Source organism: Varanus komodoensis, unplaced genomic scaffold (genome assembly GCF_004798865.1).
Source record: "Varanus komodoensis strain SLA01 unplaced genomic scaffold, ASM479886v1 scaffold11, whole genome shotgun sequence".
In the NCBI taxonomy this organism is placed as follows: domain Eukaryota; kingdom Metazoa; phylum Chordata; class Lepidosauria; order Squamata; family Varanidae; genus Varanus; species Varanus komodoensis.
The window spans coordinates 16,795,880-16,817,882 of record NW_025335317.1 but is presented as its reverse complement, the minus strand read 5'-3'; the positions used below and the strand labels follow the sequence as shown (position 1 = coordinate 16,817,882).

Genomic DNA, 22,003 nt, shown 5'->3' with positions numbered 1-22,003 from the left:
TCTATTTATTGCTAACACCAGCATGCATTTTTAATGCTGTGATTATTCAAATTGATTTTTATTTTTTTATGGATAGGGGCTTAGAAGAACAGTAATCACTTCTTTCTGGAGTTACAGTGCATGTCAGAAAATCAACCTGGGATCTGTTGAAGGGATATCTCTAGATATGATACACCAAACCACGAGTTCATCACTCTAATAATAGAGTATGGTAAGAAAAGCATCCAGTTTGCAGCAGTTTTTCAATATTTCACAGAAGAGAAATATGAAGAGACATTCCTCGCAAAACAATATTTCAGTGGATAGCTTTTTTATAGATTATTCCCACAAGACACCATCAACTGTATTTTCTCTGCCTGGCTGGCAAATAGCAGCCTGGGCTATTGCCTATTTATCCATAATCATTGTGTCAGCTGTAGGCAACAGCACTGTCATTTGGATTATCCTAACTCATAAACAGATGAGGATTGTTCCCAACTATTTTATTGTTAATTTGGCACTTTCTAACTTTCTGATGACTGCTTTGAACAGAGTTTTCAATTTTATTTATGCCAGCCACAATGTCTGGTATTTTGGTGAAGGATTCTGTCAGTTTCTTAACTTCATTCCTATTACAGCAGTGTTTGTGAGCGTTTATTCTATGACTGCTATTGCTGCTGAAAGGTAAAGAGATGTCAGTGATGAAGTCTTTTATATTTGAGTCAAATTCTGATAATTCTATAACTGTTTATTAAGCATTACTTTGTGGCAGGGCTTAAATAACTGGATAATATAGACAAACCTTTAAAATAGTTGAGTTCTCTATTTTTAGCAAAGGTAAGTAAGGACACAATACTTTGGCCACTAGCCACTGCCTAAATGGTCTTAGGAAATGTTGGAGTCCCAGCTCTAATCTCAGAAATGCATTCTGCTCTTCCTTTCCCCTCACAGCCAGCGCATGGGGACATCCCAGGGAGCAGGGAGTGAGGCTGGAGCAGCATACAAGAAATTCTGACAATGTCTCAGGCAAAATGGATAGATGACTGAAATCAGCCATCTTTGCCTTTTGCAGGTCAGGAAAAGAGCAGAGGGAATCCTTGCTTTCCTGCTCTTGATTACATGCCCATCCTCCTCCTGGTGTACAGGGTTAATGGAAGGTATATTGGACAGTGTCCTCCTTTACTCATGTAAATAGTTTTAGTTACATCTACTCAGGTCTGACTGCGTTCAATGAGACCTGCTCACTAGTAAATGTGTTAGGATTACAGGCTACAATCTTACTTAATAAAAATAGAATTATACTGTGAATTACTTGACCCTATCTAAACATTTGAGTATTTGGGGGCATTCCATGCCCACAGTAGTATACATTTTGTACTAGTTACTTATAAAAAATGCATGCCAGTTTTACCCAGATTCTGGGGTCACTGAATTTTTGTTTTGAATAGTTCATTTGGTTTCTGCTTGTTAAGAGGAAAAGTAAGGAGCTTTCCTGGGCACTGAACAGCAGGAACTGCTAGAAGTATTACTTTACCCTCTGCTTGGAAGTATTACTTCACCCTCTCCTTATTTCATGAGACATTACCAAAGTCTGTCCTTTTTTGAAGCCTATATTTAGCCACACTGGCTAGAACCCCGTGATTAAAAAGGAGAGAATACACACTGATATTCCCAGGTCTGCTCAATAATAGTCTTGTTCACATGACATGGCAGCCCACAGTGGCTTAATTTAGCCATGGGGAACAGGATGTCATACCAGATGTCCTTTTAGCATGGAGCCTGATATTGTGCAAATACAGCATTGTGGGTTGTTTGAGAGGGTAGACAGCTTTCAAATAACTTTAAAAAACAGCTAGCAGTTAGGATAGGGACCCATAGACATTATACCCCCTCAAACAACCCACAGCACCAGGCTTACATGACAGAATACAGAACCTCTGTTTGTGTATTCAAAATGTCATCTGGTACACTCCACTAAGCCTTGGGGAAAATTAACCCATGGAGATTTAGTGTCATTTGTAAATAGGCCCTGTAAATCAGCCATGGAAGAGTCAGTTTGGGCTTCTAAGACAGTTCCTGTCTGCTCTGTCCCCAGATTGCGAACACCAACAAGGAAGTGAATGGTGGCCTGGGACAGATCTTTTAGTGTAGGTAATTTGCCATGGCCCTACTTCAAACATTTCAACATCATCTAGCAAAGTTCAGTAGCAACTTTCTTAACTCCTGTGGGAAATCCGGAATAGAACCCCTTTTTATTTATGCCATGGTGTTTCTGCAAAAAGCATTTGTGCTGGTTGAGATGTATCCAGATCAATACAGTGCAGCTTCCATTCTGTTGAGAACATGCTCTTGTGTCCCAAGTACATTTGTAGGAGGACGAGGAGGTGTTGGAAAGGGAATGTGTGCAGGGAGATGGTTCTTTAAGATTCATTTTTTCTATGCTTTTTTTATTTTTAGCAGCTCAGGTATACATAGCTTCCCTAGAGGGAAGGAGTGAAGTTTTTTGTTTTTGTTTTAATAAGTAAAATCCTGTTTCCCCTCAAATAATCATGGAGAAGGAGAATTGGTGACAAGAGGGAGGGGTCTGCTATGATCCTTCTTGCTGTGTTTTTCCCACCTCCCATGGGGTGGCCAGTAGGATCAGCACCCCCATTCTCCTCCAACTAAAACAATTCCTAGAAAGCAAGTACAGTCCGTTCCATGCTGACTTACCCAATGAAACTAATTAATGGGAAAGTGTGATTTATTTCTGACAAAGCTATTGAGGTTAATGTGATTTATTTCTGAGTATACATACGTTTTCAGGGTTGAAAAAAATAGCAAACTTTTTTCCAAGGAAGGGAGGAGAGGGGTAAGCAATGCACTTACTCCCCAGTTCACTGGGCATGGCACAAAGGGAGACAAACAACTGAGCAGTTGGAGAGAGGGGTAGAAAAGTGATAGGTCGTTTCCTCTTCCACACCAGCCTGCTGAAACCACTCCTGGCCCCAAGCTAGTATTGCATGTTTAGTACTGAGGGAAAACTATGACATGTAAAAAGGTCATTATATGACTGCTGTGAAGAAATCCAGGATAAAGTGGGAGAAATAGCACAAGGAAAAGTGGTTGAAGCAAGTCCAGTAAGTCAGGCATTACAATGCCAGCAAAAATGCCTTGCGTGGATTTCACCTGGTATAGTAGGCAGCACTATGCACTGTAAAATCAGAAACAGATTTCCAGCCACACAGTGCTTGTTGTTTCTTCCAGTAGATTTTCTAAAGTCTGCCTTAAGAAGCCAGTGTTTTTTTAAAGGAGCTGCTAAAATTCCAAGAAATTGCATTATCACCCTTGTTGCTTAGATCGGGAGTCAAACCTCTCTATTAAATAAAAGCTTTTTGGTACAGGTTCAATTGTGATAGAATCCCTTTGTTTCTAGTTCAGGCCAATATACTGTGAACTGCTTCCACATTTAGGTTTAGTGGTGTGTGTTTGTATGGATTGCATCTACAATAGTGTCCCTCTACCAGAGGAATGGCATCTTTTAGTGGAACAGGTTCCCTATTTCCTCTGCAGCCTTCCACCTCCAAAAAAACAAAAATTGCTCTAGAGCAGGATCCTGAAACTTTTTCAACGGGGGGCAATGGAAAGGTGCTGGTGGCGGGCAGGCGAGGGCAGGTGCCCGTGCGGCAGCAGCTTGCTCACTCCAAAACCTCTGAGGCGGGCCGGATAAATGGGCATGGCAGGCCAGATCTGGCCCGCGGGCTGTAGTTTGAGGACCCATGCTCTAGAGGACCCGCAGAGCTGAAAAGAAAAGGAGAGAGACAGGGAAAAGAAGGTTTTGTTGTACAAATAGAAGTCTACTGACATAGTAATAGCAATATAGCTTTAGTTCTGGTTCAGTACAGCACAGCTGACAAGTCACATACCAGGTACGGAAAAGGAAAACTAAATTCTGCATTACTGTGAAGAATTGCAGATATCCTACAGCAAATTGACACCACTACGATACTGTTTCATACTGTACTAGGCAGAAAATTATACAAGTTGCTCAGATATTTGTAACTGGGAAGGAAAAGCAAAGAAATGCTCCTGAATTATTTTATATTAAAGGGTTAATTGGGCATCCAGGACACTTTAGTAGGATACATCCATTCCCTAGCTGAACAGTGTAAGGTTGCAGCCACCTGCTAGGCTAGGGATGGGGGACCTCCCCTTCTGGACAGCCAAAAAAAAGGTTCCCCACCTCTAATGTAGACCCAGGCAGCAATGAAGCTACAGTATATGATGAGAATTTCACAGGGAATTGCACCGTGTTCTTCATACAGTGCATCATTAAACTATGGAATTCACTAATAATCTAAAATACATCTTTATAAAAACATTTTCATACCAAATCAGTAGTAAAAAAGTGGCACTACAAACTTTCATCTTTCTCTTACTCTCTTGATCACTTTTAGAAAGTTCTATTTTTTTCCTTTGTAATGTATGGCTGTGAAAGCTGGACCATAAGGAAGGCTGAGTGCTGAAGTATTGAGGCCTTTGAACTGTGGTGCTGGAGGAGACTCCTGCGAGTCCCTTGGACCGCAAGGCGATCAAACCGGTCAGTCCTAGAGGAGATCAACCCTGACTGCTCTTTAGAAGGCCAGATAGTGAAGATAAAACTCAAATACTTTGGCCACCTAATGAGAAGGAAGGACTCCCTGGAGAAGAGCCTAATGCTGGGAACAATAGATGGCAAAAGAAGGAGGGGACGGCAGAGGATGAGGTGGCTGGATGGAGTCACTGAAGCAGTTGGTGTTAGCTTAAGTGGACTCTGGGGGATGGTGGAGGACAGGGAGGCCTGGAGGAATGTTGTCCATGGGGTTGCAATGGGTTGGACACAACTTCGCGACAAACAACAATATTTTTTTCCTTAGACTCCTTTATTTTCCTGGAAATTTTACTGATATTCTAAATCTATTTTTAAGCCTTTTCATGTTTGTTTTCAGTTTGCACTGAGTCTTTGATCATGTTGAGATTGATGAAAGAAATTCATAAACGACAAAGCAAGGAATATTTCAAATGCTTACCTATTTTTAAAGGGAAGACAATACAAATGAACTCCCCTTTCCTCATATAACAGAAGGGCAGTTCTAGCTAGTTTCTTCAGAAACAATCCTTGCCTAGATACATAGAACAAAATTCATTCTGGAAAATATTTGACATGTTACCATGCTAGTTATCAATAATTGATTTTATAACAATACAGAATTACACAAAATGATGCTCAAACTCCATAGATATTTCATTTGAGTTAATTTTATTTTAATAGTTTCCCAAATGTTACAAATCTTAAACACTGTATTTCTCCATTGCATACCGTGTTGTTCCAGGTTTACTTTGCATTGAATTGAACTGTCAGGCTAAGACAAATAGCAACAACAAGCTTCAAAAAGGGGGAAACCCCTTTGTATGTGTTCATATGGGAGAAGGGATGGAGCAGAGACTAGATATGGACTGAGTCATGCAAATACTCTTGCAAAGTAGCATCCAGCAGAAAACAAGCCAAACCCTTTGAAAAATACCACAGAGAGAGCAGGTTCATGTGATCATGGCAGCTGGTGGTCTGTTGTAGGGTTATTAGAGGTAGTTTCCTCTTTCAATAAACCCTGCTGCCCAAGTTCAAATGACATGGCCAGTCATGAGAGCACCCTGCAGAGGGTTAAATATTCAAAATGGCTGCTGGCACTTGCTGCAACATGCCATGGCTTACATAAACCACAGTGGACTATGATGATTTGCAAACTGAGACCAGAGTACCCTGCTGAATGAGGTGACCTGTGATGTAGGATGGTGCCCAGAACTGCCTTCCTCTCACAAAAGGTCGTTTCCATTCATGGAAGGCAAATCCTAGATCCATCCCGATATGCACAGCATCTAGTTTTTGCTCATTAAAACAATTGTTTGTCAGAGAATAATTCCATTCTGTCCCTTTCTTTTCCAGATATGTGGCTATAGTTTACCCTTTCAAGAAAAAACTTGCCTCCGGGAACAGCAAAGTGATCACAGGAAACATCTGGCTGGCAGCTATTGGACTTGCCTTTCCACAGTTCCTTTATTCAGAAATAAGGATTGATAATGGGATAACCAAATGTATCATTATCTGGCCAGGAGACCCAGACAACAGTCATAAGCTCACGTAAGAACTTCTCAACTGTTTAAGCCAGAAGTATATTTTGGCAACACGGTTTAAGGAAAAGGGTGGGCACTGGAATGCTGTATCATTAGCACTTTTCCCTTCAATCAGAATTATTTGTGAAAAGATCCAGAAACTGCTTTGCTAGAATACGTTCTTTGCACTTGCTGGAGCAGAATGAAGAATAAATGCATGCAGATTTATGCCAAAATCTATATTATGGCAATGCCTGTATCAGACCAACTAAAAGGTCACAAAATTAGGGTACAAGCTTTCAAGTACTTCAGGATTCTTCATTAGGATAAATGGCAAAAAAGCAAAGAGGGAGAGGGAAGGAAAAATGCTTGCTGGTGATGAAGCCATAGAGTCTGATTTAGACAGACTTAGGAAGGAATGTAGGAAGAGAGAGCCCTGTGTTAGTAGATCCTGTATTTTATTTATTTTATTTATTTATTAAAACATTTTTATGCCGCCCCATTCGCCGAAGCCTCGGGGCGGCTTACAACAAAAAATTAAAATAACATTTTAAAATATATACAATAAAATACAAATATACACTATAATACAAGCCGCCCTGGCCAAATAAAATTCAATAATATTAACATTTAAAATACTGCTTAAATAAAAAGGTCTTCGCCTGGCGCCGAAAAACAAATAACGACGGCGCCAGGCGGACCTCTCTGGGGAGCGCATTCCATAACTTAGGCGCCACCGCTGAGAAAGCCCTCCTCCGAGTAACCACCCTCCTAACTTCTTCCATGGAGGGCTCCCGGAGAAGGGCCTCTCCCGCCGATCTCAGGGGGCGGCTGGGCATATAAGGATGTAAGCGCTCCTTCAGGTAACCAGGACCCAAGCCGTTTAGGGCTTTATAGGTCATAACCAACACCTTGAATTGGGCCCGGACTTCAATAGGAAGCCAGTGAAGCTGACGGAGAACTGGAGTCATGTGAACATAACGTCCAGTCCCCGTCAGCAGCCTGGCAGCTCTATTTTGGACCAATTGAAGTATCCGGACCGTCTTCAAGGGTAGCCCCACGTAGAGCGCGTTGCAGAAGTCCAAACGGGAAGTCACCAACGCATGTGTCACTGTCGCAAGGCAGTCATTCTCCAGATAGGGGCGCAGCTGATGAATTAGCCGAAGCTGGAGGAAAGCGCTCCTCGCCACTGCTGTTACCTGAGCTTCCAGTGAAAGCTCTGGGTTGAGGAGCACTCCCAAGCTGCGGACCTTGTCCCTAAGAGGGAGTGCAACCCCATTCAGGACAAGGTTCAATTCACCCTCTCCGAAGCCCGATCCACCAACCAACAGGACCTCCGTCTTGTCTGGATTGAGCTTCAGTTTATTGGCCTTCATCCAGCCCATTACCTCGGCCAGGCACCGGTTCAGCACAGCCACTGCCTCACCTGGATTGGTGGAAAACGAGAGGTAGAGCTGGGTATCATCAGCGTACTGATGGTTCCGCAGCCCACACCTCCTGATGACCTCTCCCAGCGGTTTCATGTATATGTTGAACAGCAAAGGGGACAAAATGGACCCCTGCGGTCCTCCATGGCATAGCTGCCATGGCGCAGAGCCATAGTCCCCCAGCACCACCTTCTGGAACCGGCCATTGAGATAGGAGCGGAACCACTGCAAAGCAGTGCCTCCAACCCCCAATCCCGCAAGCCTATCCAGAAGGATACCATGGTCGATGGTATCGAAAGCCGCTGAGAGGTCCAGCAGAACCAACAGGGACGCACTCCCCCTGTCCTTCTCCCTGCACAGGTCATCATACAGGGCGACCAAGGCAGATTCAGTACCGTACCCGGGTCTGAAGCCAGACTGCAATGGGTCCAGATAATCAGTTTCATCCAAGAGTGCTTGGAGTTGTCCCGCCACCACTCGTTCTAACACCTTGCCCAGAAACGGGATGTTGGCCACTGGTCTATAATTAGTGGCCATCTCTGGATCCAGTGACGCCTTCTTCAGGACCGGTCGGACTACCACCTCCTTCAAAGGGGCCGGCACCCGACCCTCCCTCAGAGAAGCGTTAACCACTTCCAAGATCCAGGTTCCAATCCCGTGCTTGGAATCATTTATTAACCAAGACGGGCAAGGGTCCAAAAGGCAAGTGGTTGGACGTACTCGCCCAAGCACCTTGTCCACATCATCGGGCCGCAATAACTGAAATTCATCCAATAAATCTGGACCAGACGGCAGCGTTGGTGTCTCCTTTGAAACCTCTGAATCAAGCTGAAGATAATTTTAAGCAGTCTCTGCAGATTTCTAATTGTGGGATACGGGAATGTACTTTGAATCTAGAAATTCTAAATCAATGTCTTCAAATGTTGTCCTAGCAGTCCTCCATAAAACAATTAACAGAGTTGTCTTAAAACTATCTAGAATTACCTACATCCCACTGAGTTTGATGCAGCTTACTTCCAGAAGAATGGGCGTAGGATTGCAACTTAAATATCCCTCACTTTAAACTTCCCCAGTTTATCTGGCTAACTCAAATCATTTTTCTGCCTAAGCCGGAGTAGCGGTTGTGCTCCCACACACACGCCAAGGCAAGGTGCATAGTACCCAAAGGCAGCCAAGTCAAGTTGCAAATAAATCCAACCAACACTCCACCATCGCTAGCAGTAAAAGTATGATGATAATAGATTAAGTGTGCATCTTTTCATGATGGCTGTAACAACCCTGTGAAGTAGCTTAAGCTGAGAGGCTTGTGGTCATCCAGTGAAGTGCAAGGAGGAGTGCAGGAGGCAGCCTTTGTCCTTCCCTCCCGCCCTGCATTTTGCACTAAAGGGGCATTCCTGTCCATCCAGCTTGTTAATAAGAGAAACTTCTTGTTTCTCTTTACTTTTGATTTCCATTTTGATTACTTTTGATTACTTTTAAAAGAACCTGTGTGGTTCACCTTAATTTGGAGATAGATCTAGGTAACAGCAGGAGTTTGTTTACCAAGAGACACAGGGAGAGTTTCCAGGCTTCCCTAGAAAAAGGAAACCATTTTAGACATATAGGATAGATATAATATTGGGTGGCCAGAATGGTCAAAGGACAGTCCTCTGTTTGAAGCAATCCTCTGTTCGCTGGGCTGTCCAGTCTAAGTCTGTTGTAAAGTCAAAGAATCCTAGAGAGGGAAATCTACAGGAGCCTTGAACATTTAGTACTGCGATTGCTAGTGGAAAGTGCAAACCTGAAGTCCACCTGAACACCCTTCCTCCATATGATGAGATACACTGTATTCCTGCTTAAACTGGAATTATTCAACAATTCTTTATTCTATATCTCTTAGCATAAATTAGTATTAGCAAATAGTATGCAAATAAGTATCGTCTTTTTCAGTCATGTGCTTTATAAGTAGCCACTTCTCAGAAAAGTAAGGGAAGTGTCACCTGGGAAATGATTACAGTGATGATTCACACCTAGCCTTTTTTCCCCTCCTAGGTATCACATTGCACTCATTGTTCTGGTTTACCTACTGCCACTCACAGTGATGTTTGTCCTGTACAGTATAATCGGAATAACCTTATGGAATCACGTTGTTCCTGGAGATGACACTAACAAGGTCTACCACTGGCATCAGATTACAGCTAAAGGGTGAGTCCTTGTCATCTTTTGTGAAAGGAAAACATGAACTCCTGCCAAGACTTGTATCACTGCATCGTTGCATTTTCATTGCCACAGAGGATGGCAAAGCATTCACACTTGAGGTGCCATGCCACTTAACAGCTCCAAGACTTCTGAACTGCAGCTAAGCACTCCAGACATTCATCCCACATAATAAATAGCCTTTAATCACCAACTTGCTTTATCAGCTTCTTAGATTTCCATTCAATATTTCTATAAACAAATGTTCCTCCCCTGTTCTACCCTCCCCTTCCAAAAAAAGTCAAGATAGGGATGTTTAGCATGACTAAAGGTGGAATCCTACGGGGCTAGGAAGTAGTTATTTGAAAGTCCCCAAACTCAGAGGTTTCTATGCCACCCATGCAACCCCCCATCTGGCTTTTTCTCTGGATGGACCTTTCCTGCTGTCTCACTAGGGCACTTCAGAGGAGGAAGCAGGTGTGGTGCAAAGGACGCAGGAAGCCTCCTATCCTGAGTTCTGCACTGTCCCTCCTGCCTTGCCCACCAGAACCCTCCCTTTACCTTCTGCCCAGGGTCAAGTTCCAATCCTGAAAAAGGCAGCTAGTTGGTTCTTTCCATGTCGGCTGCAGGGGGGCAGGCAGGCGGAGTGCAGAATGCAGAAAATCCTGTGGCACCCCAGATGACGTCTATCACACTAACCACTCGCCATCCATTTTTGGGACCAAAAAGCCCCCTTTGCCACTTAGCTTCTCAACAGCAACTGCCAAGTGTGTATGAATTAGCTTATATGCACCCTAGCTTGGCCGATATCTGTAGATCTTACCTGCTGGACTTGGCCAACAGACAGATACCAGGACAATGGCTAAGTAAGACTCCGTATGTCAGGCACCTGTAAGGGTATAGCTGAGCACTGCAGAAGACTAATTTTGTTTAAATTATTATCTCAGTCATGCACATTTCTTCCACACAGACACACGTCCAAAATGGGTAAAAGCCAGTGATGGTCACTCCAAAGTGTCACTTGGGCATCCGTGGAGTAGTTGTCACTGATGGTGGCATGACCAAGAGTGCCATGAATGGAAAGAGTCATTTTGCTGCTCCTCCTGAGTGGCTAGTTTGTGGCTCCCTGCAAACCTGGATTTTGACTTTGTGACAAAAAAGTCAAGATCAACCAAAACAGACCCACAATTGTGGCAGCGAAGGCAGCAAGCCATTGCCAGTCACCCACTAGTTCACTTGGGTACTTGTGGAGTAGCTGGCACTCACAGTGGCCCAGACAAGTTTGGCAAGAGCAGCAAGAAATTTTTGTTGCTTTTGCCCAGCAAGTCACTAGCTGATTCCCAGTAACTATGATGGGGTTGCTCACCTGATATTTGAACAAGCCATCTTGACAATGCAGAGCTTGTCCCAGGGGTTGTTGTACTCATGATGAACTGTTGTGTTGTCCTCAATAAATTACTCTTAATGAATCAGCCTGGCTTTGTATGACATGAGAAACCATCTTGAGTAGCAACTCACAATGAATGCAATCATTGTGTTTAACTTCACGGGTTCCCATCAGTTCTTTCCATTGAACAAAAGACACACTAAAGCCCTTGACCAATAGCAAAAGCTAGCCAGAGACCAAATGGTACATGAGTTGTTTTCGTTAGGGAGAGGAGGAATGATAGAGCAGTAAAAACTTTCCTTTTCTTTTTCCAGTTTGTCAGGACAATGGTTGCAATTGTGATAGCATTTGCCATCTCTTGGTTTCCTTATCATCTCTTCTTCATCTTGGGGAGCATTTGGAAAGACATCTCCAGAAAGGTACACTTGTTGAATATACTTCTAACAGTATTTTTGCTTGCCATGAGCTCTGCAGTGTACAGCCCAATTATGTATTGCTATGTTAATCAAAGGTCAGTGAATACAATTACCCTGGATATATGATTGGACTCCTTCATGGATCACTGCCTTGTCCTGGCGAAGGGGCTTGTGTAGCTCAATGAAGCTATGAGCTATGCCGTGCAGGGCACCCAAGACGGACAGGTCACAGCAGAGAGCTCTGACAAACATGATCCACTGGAGAAGGAAATGGCAACCCACTCCAGTATCTTTGCCGTGAAAACCCCATGGACAGTACCAAAAGGCAAAAAGATATGATGCCGGAAGATGAGCCCCTCAGGTCGGAAGGTGTCCAATACGCTACTGGGGAAGAGCAGAGGGCTAGTACTAGTAGTGCCAGAAAGAATGAAGCGACTGGGTCAAAGCCGAAAGGACATTCAGTTGCAGATGTATCTGGTGGTGAAAGGAGAGTCCGATGCTGTAAAGATCTATGCTCTGTAGGAACCTGGAATGTAAGATCCATGAATCAAGACAAGCTGGATGTGGTCAAACAAGAGATGACAAGACTGAATATCGACATCTTAGGAATCAGTGAACTAAAATGGACAGGAATGGGTGAATTTAATTCAAATGACCATCGGGTATACTACTCCGGGCAAAAATCCCTCAGAAGAAATGGAATAGCCTTCATAGTCAATAAATGAGTAGGAAAAGCAGTACTGGGATACAATCTCCAAAATGACAGAATGATCTCAGTTCGAACCCAAGGAAAACCATTCAACATCACAGTAGTCCAAGTCTATGCCCCAACCACTGGTGCTGAAGAGGCTGAAGTTGACCAGTTCTATGAAGGCCTACAACACCTCTAGAATTAACACCCAAAAATGATGTCCTTATAATCATGGGGGATTGGAATGCTAAAGTAGGAAGCCAAAAGATAACTGGAATAACAGGCAAGTTTGGCCTTGGAGTACAAAATGAAGCAGGGCACAGGCTGGTAGAATTTTGTTAAGGGAATACGATGGTCATAGCAAACACTCTTTTCCAACAACCCAAGAGACGACTCTACACATGGACACCACCAGACGGTCAACACAGAAATCAGATTGACTATGCGCTCTGCAGCCAGAGATGGAGAATCTCTATACAGTCAGTATAAACTAGACCAGGAGCTGACTGTGGCTCAGATCATGAGCTTCTCATTGCAAAATGTAGGCTTAAATTGAAGAAAGTCAGGAAAAGCACTAGGCCACTCAGGTATGACCTAAATCATATCCCTGATGAATATACAGTAGAGGTGACAAACAGATTTAAGGAATTAGATCTGATAGACAGAGTGCCTTGAAGAACTATGGACGGAGGTTCGCAACATTGTGCAAGAGGTAGCAACTAAAACCATCCCAAAGAAAAAGGAATGCAAGAAAGCAAAATGGCTGTCTGAGGAAGCTTTACAAATAGCTGAGGAAAGAAGGGAAGTGAAAGGCAAGAGAGAAACAGAAAGATACACCCAATTGAATGCAGAATTCCAGAGAATAGCTAGAAGAGATAAGAATGCCTTCTTAAATGAGTAGTGCAAAGAAATAGAAGAAAACAACAGAATAGGGAGGACCAGAGGTCTCTTCAAGAAAATTGGAGATATGACGGGAACATTTCATGCAAAGATGGGCATGATAAAGGACCTAACAGAGGCAGAAGATATTAAGAAGAGATGGCAAGAGTACACAGAAGAACTATACAAGAAAGAGCTTAATGTCCCTGATAAACCACAATGGGGTGGTCACTGACCTCGAGCCAGACATCCTGGAATGTGAAGTCAAATGGGCCTTAGGAAGTCTGAGCAACAACAAAGCTAGTGGAGGTGACAGTATTCCAGCTGAGCTGTTCAAAACCTTAAATGACGATGCAGTAAAAGTGCTACACTCAATATGCCAGAAAATTTGGAAAACTCAACAGTGGCCACAGGATTGGAAAAGGTCAGTTTACATTCCGATCCCAAAGAAGGGCAATGCCAAAGAATGTTCAAACTACCGCACCATTGCACTCATTTCACATGCTAGCAAAGTGATGCTCAAAATCCTACAAGCTAGGCTCCAGCAGTATGTGGACTGAGAACTACCAGAAGTACAGGCAGGATTTCGAAGAGGGAGAGGAACTAGAGATCAAATTGCAAACATACGCTGGATCATGGAGAAAGCTAGGGAGTTCCAGAAAAGCATCTACTTCTGCTTCATTGACTATGCTAAAGCCATTGATTGTGTGGATCACAACAAATTGTGGCAAGTTCTTCAAGAGATGGGAGTACCAGACCATCTTACTTGTCTCTTGAGAAACCTATATGCGGGTGAAGAAGCAACAGTGAGAACTGGACACGGAATCACTGTTTTGGTTCAAAATTGAGAAAGGAGTTCAGCAAGGTTCAAAACTGAGAAAGGAGTTCACTGTCGCCCTGCCTATTTAACTTATATGCAGAGCACATCATGAGAAAGGCGGGGCTGGATGAATCACCAGTTGGAATTAAGATTGCTGGGAGAAATATCAACAACCTCAGATATGCAGATGATACCACTCTCATGGCAGAAAGTGAAGAGGAACTGAAGAGCCTGTTGATGCAGGTGAAGGAGGAGACTGCAAAAGTTGGCTTGAAACTCAACATTAGGAAAACTAAGATCATGGCATCTGGTCCTCTCACTTCCCGGCAAATAGATGGGGAAGAAATGGAGGTATTGACAGATTTTATTTTCCTGGACTCCAAGATCACCGCAGACAGGGACTGCAGCCAAGAAATTAAAAAATGCTTGCTCCTTGGGAGGAAAGCTATGGCAAATCTAGACAGCATACTAAAAAGCAGAGACATCACCCTGCCAACTATAAGTGCATATAGTCAAGGCTATGGTTTTCCCAGTTGCAATGTATGGCTGTGAAAGCTGGACCATAAGGAAGGCTGAGCACCAAAGGATTGAGGCCTTTGAATTGTGGTGCTGGAGGAGACTCCTGCGAGTCCCTTGGACAGCAAGGTGATCAAACCAGTCAGTCTTAGAGGAGATCAGCCCTGACTGCTCTTTAGAAGGCCAGATCCTGAAGATGAAACTCAAATACTTTGGCCACCTAATGAGAAGGAGGGACTCCCTGGAGAAGAGCCTAATGCTGGAAACAATAGATGGCAAAAGAAGAAGGGGATGGCAGAGAATGAGGTGGCTAGATGGAGTCACTGAAGCAGTTGGCGTGAGCTTGAGTGGACTCGGGGATGGCTGAGGACAGGAAGGCCTGGAGGAATGTTGTCCATGGGGTCGCAATGGGTCAGACATGACTTCATGAATAACAACAACAAGAATATGATTGAAGAACAGTTTAAAATATGTATAAATAAATATTAATTTGGCATTACAATATTTACAAGCAGAGTGTACTCTGAGCAGTCCAAGGGCCAGTTTCCAGCCCCTGCATCTCCCTAAATCCATGTTTCTTTTGTCATGCTGACAATGTTTGGTGGCATGGCAGGGCAAAATGCTCCTGCAATAAGCCAGTAACAAGCTGCTACAGAGATTTAGAAGGGCAGTATTCAGCTTGGAAGGGAATTAAATTTGACACTTTTGAGTCCCTGCAGCACTTCAACGCCACTGAATTTCAGGGGCAGAGGGTGGGGCAGCAGGGGCACTCCAAAGCCACAGGGACTACATGCAGCCCATGCCTGCTTAACATCAAGTGATTCTTTCCATGGTGTTCTGAAACATTTGTAGATGTTCACACATGCAACTTTACTGGCTTCTCTGCACATTTACATTTGTGGGGCCTTTTCACACTGTCATCAACCTCCGGGGCCTCCCCCAGTCTTTCCATCCATTTTCATGGCTTTCCATAGAGTGAAGAAAGTCTGTTATTTTCCTAGATTTATTCACTAGAGAGTTCTGGTCTAATTTGTAATTCTGTTCTAAATCACAAGACCATGCTGTGTTGTATAATGGAGCAGATTAAGAATGTATAGAAATGCAGTGAGGAAAACCCACAGGACAAACAAACCTTGTGGAAAGATTATCTAATCCCCCCACAAAACAGAAGGTTTGATAAATCTCTGGGTTATATGCCTCATGTAGAGAAGCCCTACATTTCAGAAGGCAACCACAGGATCAAGACATTGGTGGCAAAACTTAACCAAGGGAAAGCTAAAGGCTAGTACACCCAAGAGGTTAGTGAAGAGGCATAGCAGAAACAACATTTAAAGCACAGTCCAAAACAGGAATATCACTCTGCGTGATAGGACTTAATGCCAAGTCAGTGGGGTAGGATTGCTGTCTTTAAGCACTTCAGAAGACTATGTTCTTCTCTGAAAACACTGAAGGTAGGCAATCTGTGACCCTAGAACCACAGGCAGATCTCAGACCAATTTCAGCAGCCATTTGCAAGAATTACCTTACAATGTATAGGAAGAATGTTCCTCTTTCCAGCATCATACAGGATGCAGAGCAACACACAAGGATGGAGAGAAAAGAGGAGCAGCAGAAAGAGAGAAGAGGGGTAGGCGGTGTTATCTTTTATGTGGTGTGTTCCCACCATGGACAGTATGTTTCCTCTGAAGGATGCGTGACCAAAAGGAGGAACTCCTTGATGGAAAGTGGATCATCCTGACCTATACTATGTAACATGTGATTTATGTTTGCACCCATTTACAGATTCCGCTCTGGTTTCAGCGTGGCTTTTCAATGGTGCCCATGTATCGAAGCAATGGAAAGAGATAGACATAACCTTACCCAGCCATCCGCTTTACCGAAGATCCAGAGGCATCAGGCATCAGACCGTACCAGTCATGCAAGCATGGAAACACAACGGTGAGAGGATATCATTTACTAATTTGTATATGGAAATTTGAGTTTTAGGCAAATAGTTTAATTACTTGCTTCTTGCCTTACTTCGCCGTAGTACAGTTAAAATTATAGCATACGATTTGGACAGATTCGTGGCAATTCTTTGTAGTGTCAGCAGAGCAACAAGGGAATTCAAAGTACAGCCTTTAGCCTTCCTCACACATGAAAGGACTCGAACTGACTTGATTTCACCACACAATCAAATTGTTCCTGTGTTTTCCCTCCCAACAAGTATTGAGGTTCTAACTCACTGCCCAAATCAGTCCCAAAAAGAGAGTTGCAAAACTGAATCCCTTGAATAAAAACACTAATATTTGCCCACAGCACAGTCAACTGGTGCTGACATCACCATATCAAGGGACAGCATCAATCAGAGCTCTGGCAGTTATTGGCTGAAATTTTTAAGAGAAGTTAAATGAATCCAAACAGAAGCAAAATAACAGTCAGAGCCTTCAAAGCTGCAGTGAATCAGGACCCAGCCCTCCCAGGCCAGTTAGAAATGAGCCTAAGAAGCACGGAGCAGGTCTTGCAGGCTTCACAGGTAGAAACAGGTATACTTCTAGATAAGTGGATAGGGATTGCAACATAAAGGACAATTTCCTTACAGAAATAAAATCCTTTCTTTTGTTCAATTCTTCATCAAGAATGTGCTTGCACAAGTATACCTTGTTCTATTTATATTTCTGTTTCAAGTTTGTTGATCTTTGTATGGGTCCTGTATGTTACATACTGCTCCCTCTTAAAATTTGGCATCTACAGCCAATTACACACAGCAGTGGAACTTTGGAGACATCCTAGGACTTATGAAGCAGCCAGGGTTTGCAAAGGCAGTAAACATCACCCTCCTCTTCCCAAGAATTTAGTAAACTGCTTGTCATACATGGGTAGATATATATTAAAATTACCTTCAGTTCTTTTTTCTTGAAGAAAATGAACCATGATGAGGAAGGAAGAATGAGTCAAAGGCACACTGTGAGATATTTGTCCAAATTTTCTTTCAGGAAAGTTAATTTCTTTCAAGTTAATGCTTTGGTTTACCCCACTTGCTTTCTAAATTTCTTGCACTATTGTCTGTAAGTGAGCTTGTGCAGACATATCTTTATTGTAGAAAAGGGGTAGCTTGTGACATGTCTTACCCTTCTTGACTGCTTATTGATGCACGTCATAGGTGTCAACATGAAAGATTGCATCTAGCAGCACAGGGTTGACCTTTGGTCTGAAATGAAACCTGAAACTTGAGGAAGCAACTCGGTCTGCTTGTCTCTCCATTCTGGTTTGCAGCCATTCCAGAGTGCTTCCCTCCTCTATGGACTTCTTCATGCTCTTTAATCAGCTGAGGCACAGATGTCCCCTGTATGAACATCCCATTTCCCTTTGCCACTTCTTTCATGTATTAATTCCATATTCACTGTCATTTGTCCTCCTTAGTCTACTCATTGCCTTGCAACAAGCATAGAATTTCCATCATAGCTATATTATGTGATGGAGGCAGGGAAGAGAGGTTGAGCCAAGGAAATGTCAGTGTTCAATCACAGAATCAATTTTAAATTCTCCTTTGGAATTTATGAAAGTCAGAATTGTATTATTTACTTGTAGACCGGGCTACAGACTAAGTCCATGCATCTTTTTGCATCCCAGAGCCCAAGTTCTGGGGTGCACTGTCCAGTGCCAAAAATGCACAAAAAGCAGCATATTGTAGCTTAAGGGTGCAATCTCATTGCCCCCACTGCAGATGCACATTAGCTTCCAAATTCAGATTTGCATGCACTCTGATGCCCAGAGCAAGGCACCGTGATGTGGACCTCTGCCCCCGCTATGTCCAAGATCTTTTTTTCTAGATGGCCATTTTTCACTGTCCACAGTGAACAAGGCTGGGATATACCAGCTGGAATTGGTGTAAGTCTGCAGCCACAGCCTCCTGAACTTGACATACCCTTTCCCCCTCCAAGGTCCAAGCGCAGTGTGGCAGACGGCTGCTGCAGTTCTCCTCATGCCAGCCGAGAAAGGGGTGGGGAGGAGGCCTCTGAAGAATCTGGTAGCCTCACAGCACCAAGCTGCGTGAGGAGCCGCCCTCACCACTGCAGTGGGGAGAACACTGTTCCAAACTGTTTTGAAAAATGGAGTGCAAGGTAAATGCACTAAACATTTATTATACCTTAGGCGGCAGAGCAATAAGACAACATACTGCAATGCAGGTTTTAAGTATTTATTGTAGTTTATGAGGTAACAAGAATATTTCACTTAATAAAGAAAAATGCTCAACTTTATAAACTTATTAAGTGGTTTATAAATAACCAGTTATTGATATCACTGGCACTGAAAATGAATACGCTTTAAAATAGAAATACAAAAGAAGTATCTTCCATCTTCTGGAAATAATGTTCACAGAAACCCATTCTTCCAGCACGGTAAAAGAAAGGAAGAGCACAAAATAGTTTCAAGAGTTAGAAAACTATTTGCCCTCCTTCCAGTAAGTTTTCAAAAAGCCTTTAACTTATTAAAACATTGCAGTAACCTGCTAAAGGAAATGATCAGGATATTCTGATCAGTAGCAGCAGAAGCAGGTGGCAGCATAAATGATTCTTTTCCCTAGAAGCTATACACCTGAACAGATTTTTACATATGCTAAAAAATAAACGACTTTTACCATATTGAATAAATTTGAGTTAACAATTCTTCCAATCATATTGATTGTGTCTGAGCAAACATGGATATTAATACATTTGAGAAAGTCAGAGCATTCCCAGTAATGCAAGTTAGTAGCATATCTGTGACCTGGGATAGTTTAGTACACCGATGAATAACTTAATACGACGAAGATTACAAGTGCAAACTCCCCTCCATATATTGTGTAGTATGTCCAGCCACATCTTAATATTTACATTTAGGATTGTATTTCACAGTCAGTTGTACCTTTCATGTGAATTGGCAAGGAAATGAAACATTAAACCAGATCATTTCTGGCATTGACTGGGTTAAAACTCATATAACAAAAGATGTAATTTATATTTTGAAAACAATTTGCAGCTTGTTGGCCATCAAGTACTTCCTGGGTTCCCTTTTCCGCAATTGGAAACTGATTTATGCCAAATGAGACCACTGGTCCATCTGGCTCAGCACCATCTATGCTGACTGCCAGTATCTCTCCAAAGTTTCAGAAGGAGCCTTATGAATACCGGGCCTTTGGCATGAAAAGTGTGTGCCCTGCCACTGAGCTACAACCTGTTCCCATTTCATTACTGAAAACACAAGATGCTAGTTAGTGGGCTAAGAGCTGGGAAACAATATAAAGTATGCTACAACTAGTGAACTGTCCTTCCCTCCCCCATAATAAAGATGTTTGTTCACTAAGCTTGGCCCTGAAATATCACCTGTCAGCTTGGCATATGGCAAAATCTGAAACTAAGGTTTAAGTACATATAACTCGTGGTTTGTGGAACCTAAATCGTGCTCATTCCATCCATGCCTCAGGAAGTAACCTGGGATACTGTCAAGGAATTTTTAAAAGCCTACCTTGTTTATATTGCCTTTATAACACCTTCCCCCTCCATTCAAAGCACTACTCATCCCTTTGCCAGAAAGAATCACCAGACACTGATAAACACACATCAAAAAAAAAGTTTAATGTTGTCACAAATATCCACTTTGCACTAGTATCATTGCTACTAGTGAGCAATGTAAAAAGATTTTCTAGCATTGCAAAACCAGATAACCATGCAGATCTTCAGGAAGACGCACGCACACTTAAAGCTGAGATTACTGCTTGTGACTCATAGGTTACCACACAATATTTGATCACAGTGCACCAAAATGCAGACTTGAATGATTATTAGAAGCCAGGGCAATCCAAATCTTGCAGAACAGATAGGAAAATAAGCCTGCAAGTCTCCCTCCTGCTTCTTTGGCCAATAATGGGACAGAGCTTAGGAACAGCACTAAGCCATACTTTGAAGAACAGAAGAACTGTAAATGCAGCAAGTTGCTATTGCTACATTTTTGGGGGCTGTTTTAATTGTAGGCTGCTGGCCAAATGCAAAAGATACTCTCACTATTTATGCAATTCCAAACAGAAAGAGGGCAGTATTAGCCATGACTAGGTTTCCCCACTTGTGGGCTTTCCAATTCTAGCCAAATGCAGCCATATGACTAAGATGTCCTTTGTTTCTGCCAGCCTTCAGCAACTTGGGGCACTCCAGATGTACTGAGACAGCATCTACTAGAAGTTCCAGCTGGCATGCCTAATGACCACACTGGCTGGAAACTATGGGAGTTGCTGGCCAATGCATCCAGAAGGCAGTAGGTTGGGGAAGGCTGTTTTTTGCACTGGTTTGTCTGGTGCTACCTCCTCACAATGATTTTCCAGGGATCTTCGTATCCCCCATCCTGCCTCATCACAATCTGGACTGAAGAAAGAACTGTCCCTTGAAGGTAAGTGTTTGTGTAATTGTTGATCAGTAATTTCCCCACCATGATTATTTAGCAATAGGCACTGAATGTTGTAAAGATGTTTGTGCAATCCTATGTATACCACAACAGGGGAACATTAGATGAGGACGGGTCCCCATCCATGCCAGTGGCCCCACTTACTCACTGGGCCAGCCACTCAGTCATGTAAGTGTAGACTAGTGGCTGCATCTGGGAAGCTGCCCGCCATTTTAATTTTCCCACAGTGCTCTGGAGCAAAGTAATGTTAGGAGTTCTGGGGTCACTGCAGAAAAAAACTAAACAGCACACAACTTTCCAGCCACTGCTGTGCTAAGACCACAGTCAGTAAGCTAGGCAAGTGAGAAAGCCCAGTTGCTGCCAGAGGCCTGCAGCAACACAATTTTCAAGAAAAGTATCCCTGAAGTGGGCTTAACAAAAATTTAACATCCCATTTTTGGACACCTGCAATCCATCCTATGATATTTCTATGTGCAAGCACTCATGCCATTGATTCACAAACTTTACCCATGACCTCAGAATGTTACACCAGAAATGGCTCTCAGCTGGGCCCAAAGCAGCAAAGGATATCAGAAATACCTTCTATTAAATAACAAACTCCTCAGCTCTAGGAAATTATAGGAAGCAAAGACAGGAGCTCATAAATCCATACCTTGCTCATGGCTGGAGATTTGGATTACCCCTGATCAATCATTTGCTTGGTTTTACTTGTAAAGACTCGCTTTTTGAAACAGGTACACATTGACTTGGAAATACAACATTACTCACCAAAGCAATAGGAAATGCCAGTGATATCAGGCACATGGAAGGGTCTTTTATGTTCTCCATGTCTAAATTTGAACTGGATGACCCAGGTTGTTAAGGGAAAAGCTGGTTACAGAGAAGTACAATGAGCACGCTACAGCGCTGCCTCACAGCCGTGAAAACTCCAAGACGGAGGAGGGTGGAGAGCAAGTGAAGTGAGATTTTGCTCAGAGGTCAGAAGATTTACTGCTTAGTCCCCTTTGCATAAGCACTTGCGTCATATGCAGCATCCTTGGTGGCATATTCATTTTATGTGGATCTAGTAGCAGCTGGAAAGAATACACTTGACACAAAGTACCTCCTGCTCTCATTAATATATCATTTGGCTGTAGTTGTAGACCTCAGACAATAAACTTACTTTTT

At 42.9% G+C, this 22,003-nt stretch overlaps 1 protein-coding gene across 1 annotated transcript; it reads left to right on the top strand.

Moving 5' to 3' along the window:
• Positions 1-208: 208 nt before the first annotated feature.
• Positions 209-21,799, top strand: TACR2 (tachykinin receptor 2). The gene is given in 7 exon segments (XM_044420070.1): positions 209-663; positions 5,942-6,136; positions 9,567-9,723; positions 11,412-11,608; positions 16,202-16,357; positions 18,232-18,522; positions 21,691-21,799. Coding segments are annotated over 7 exon segments (1,560 nt in total).
• Positions 21,800-22,003: the final 204 nt, after the last annotated feature.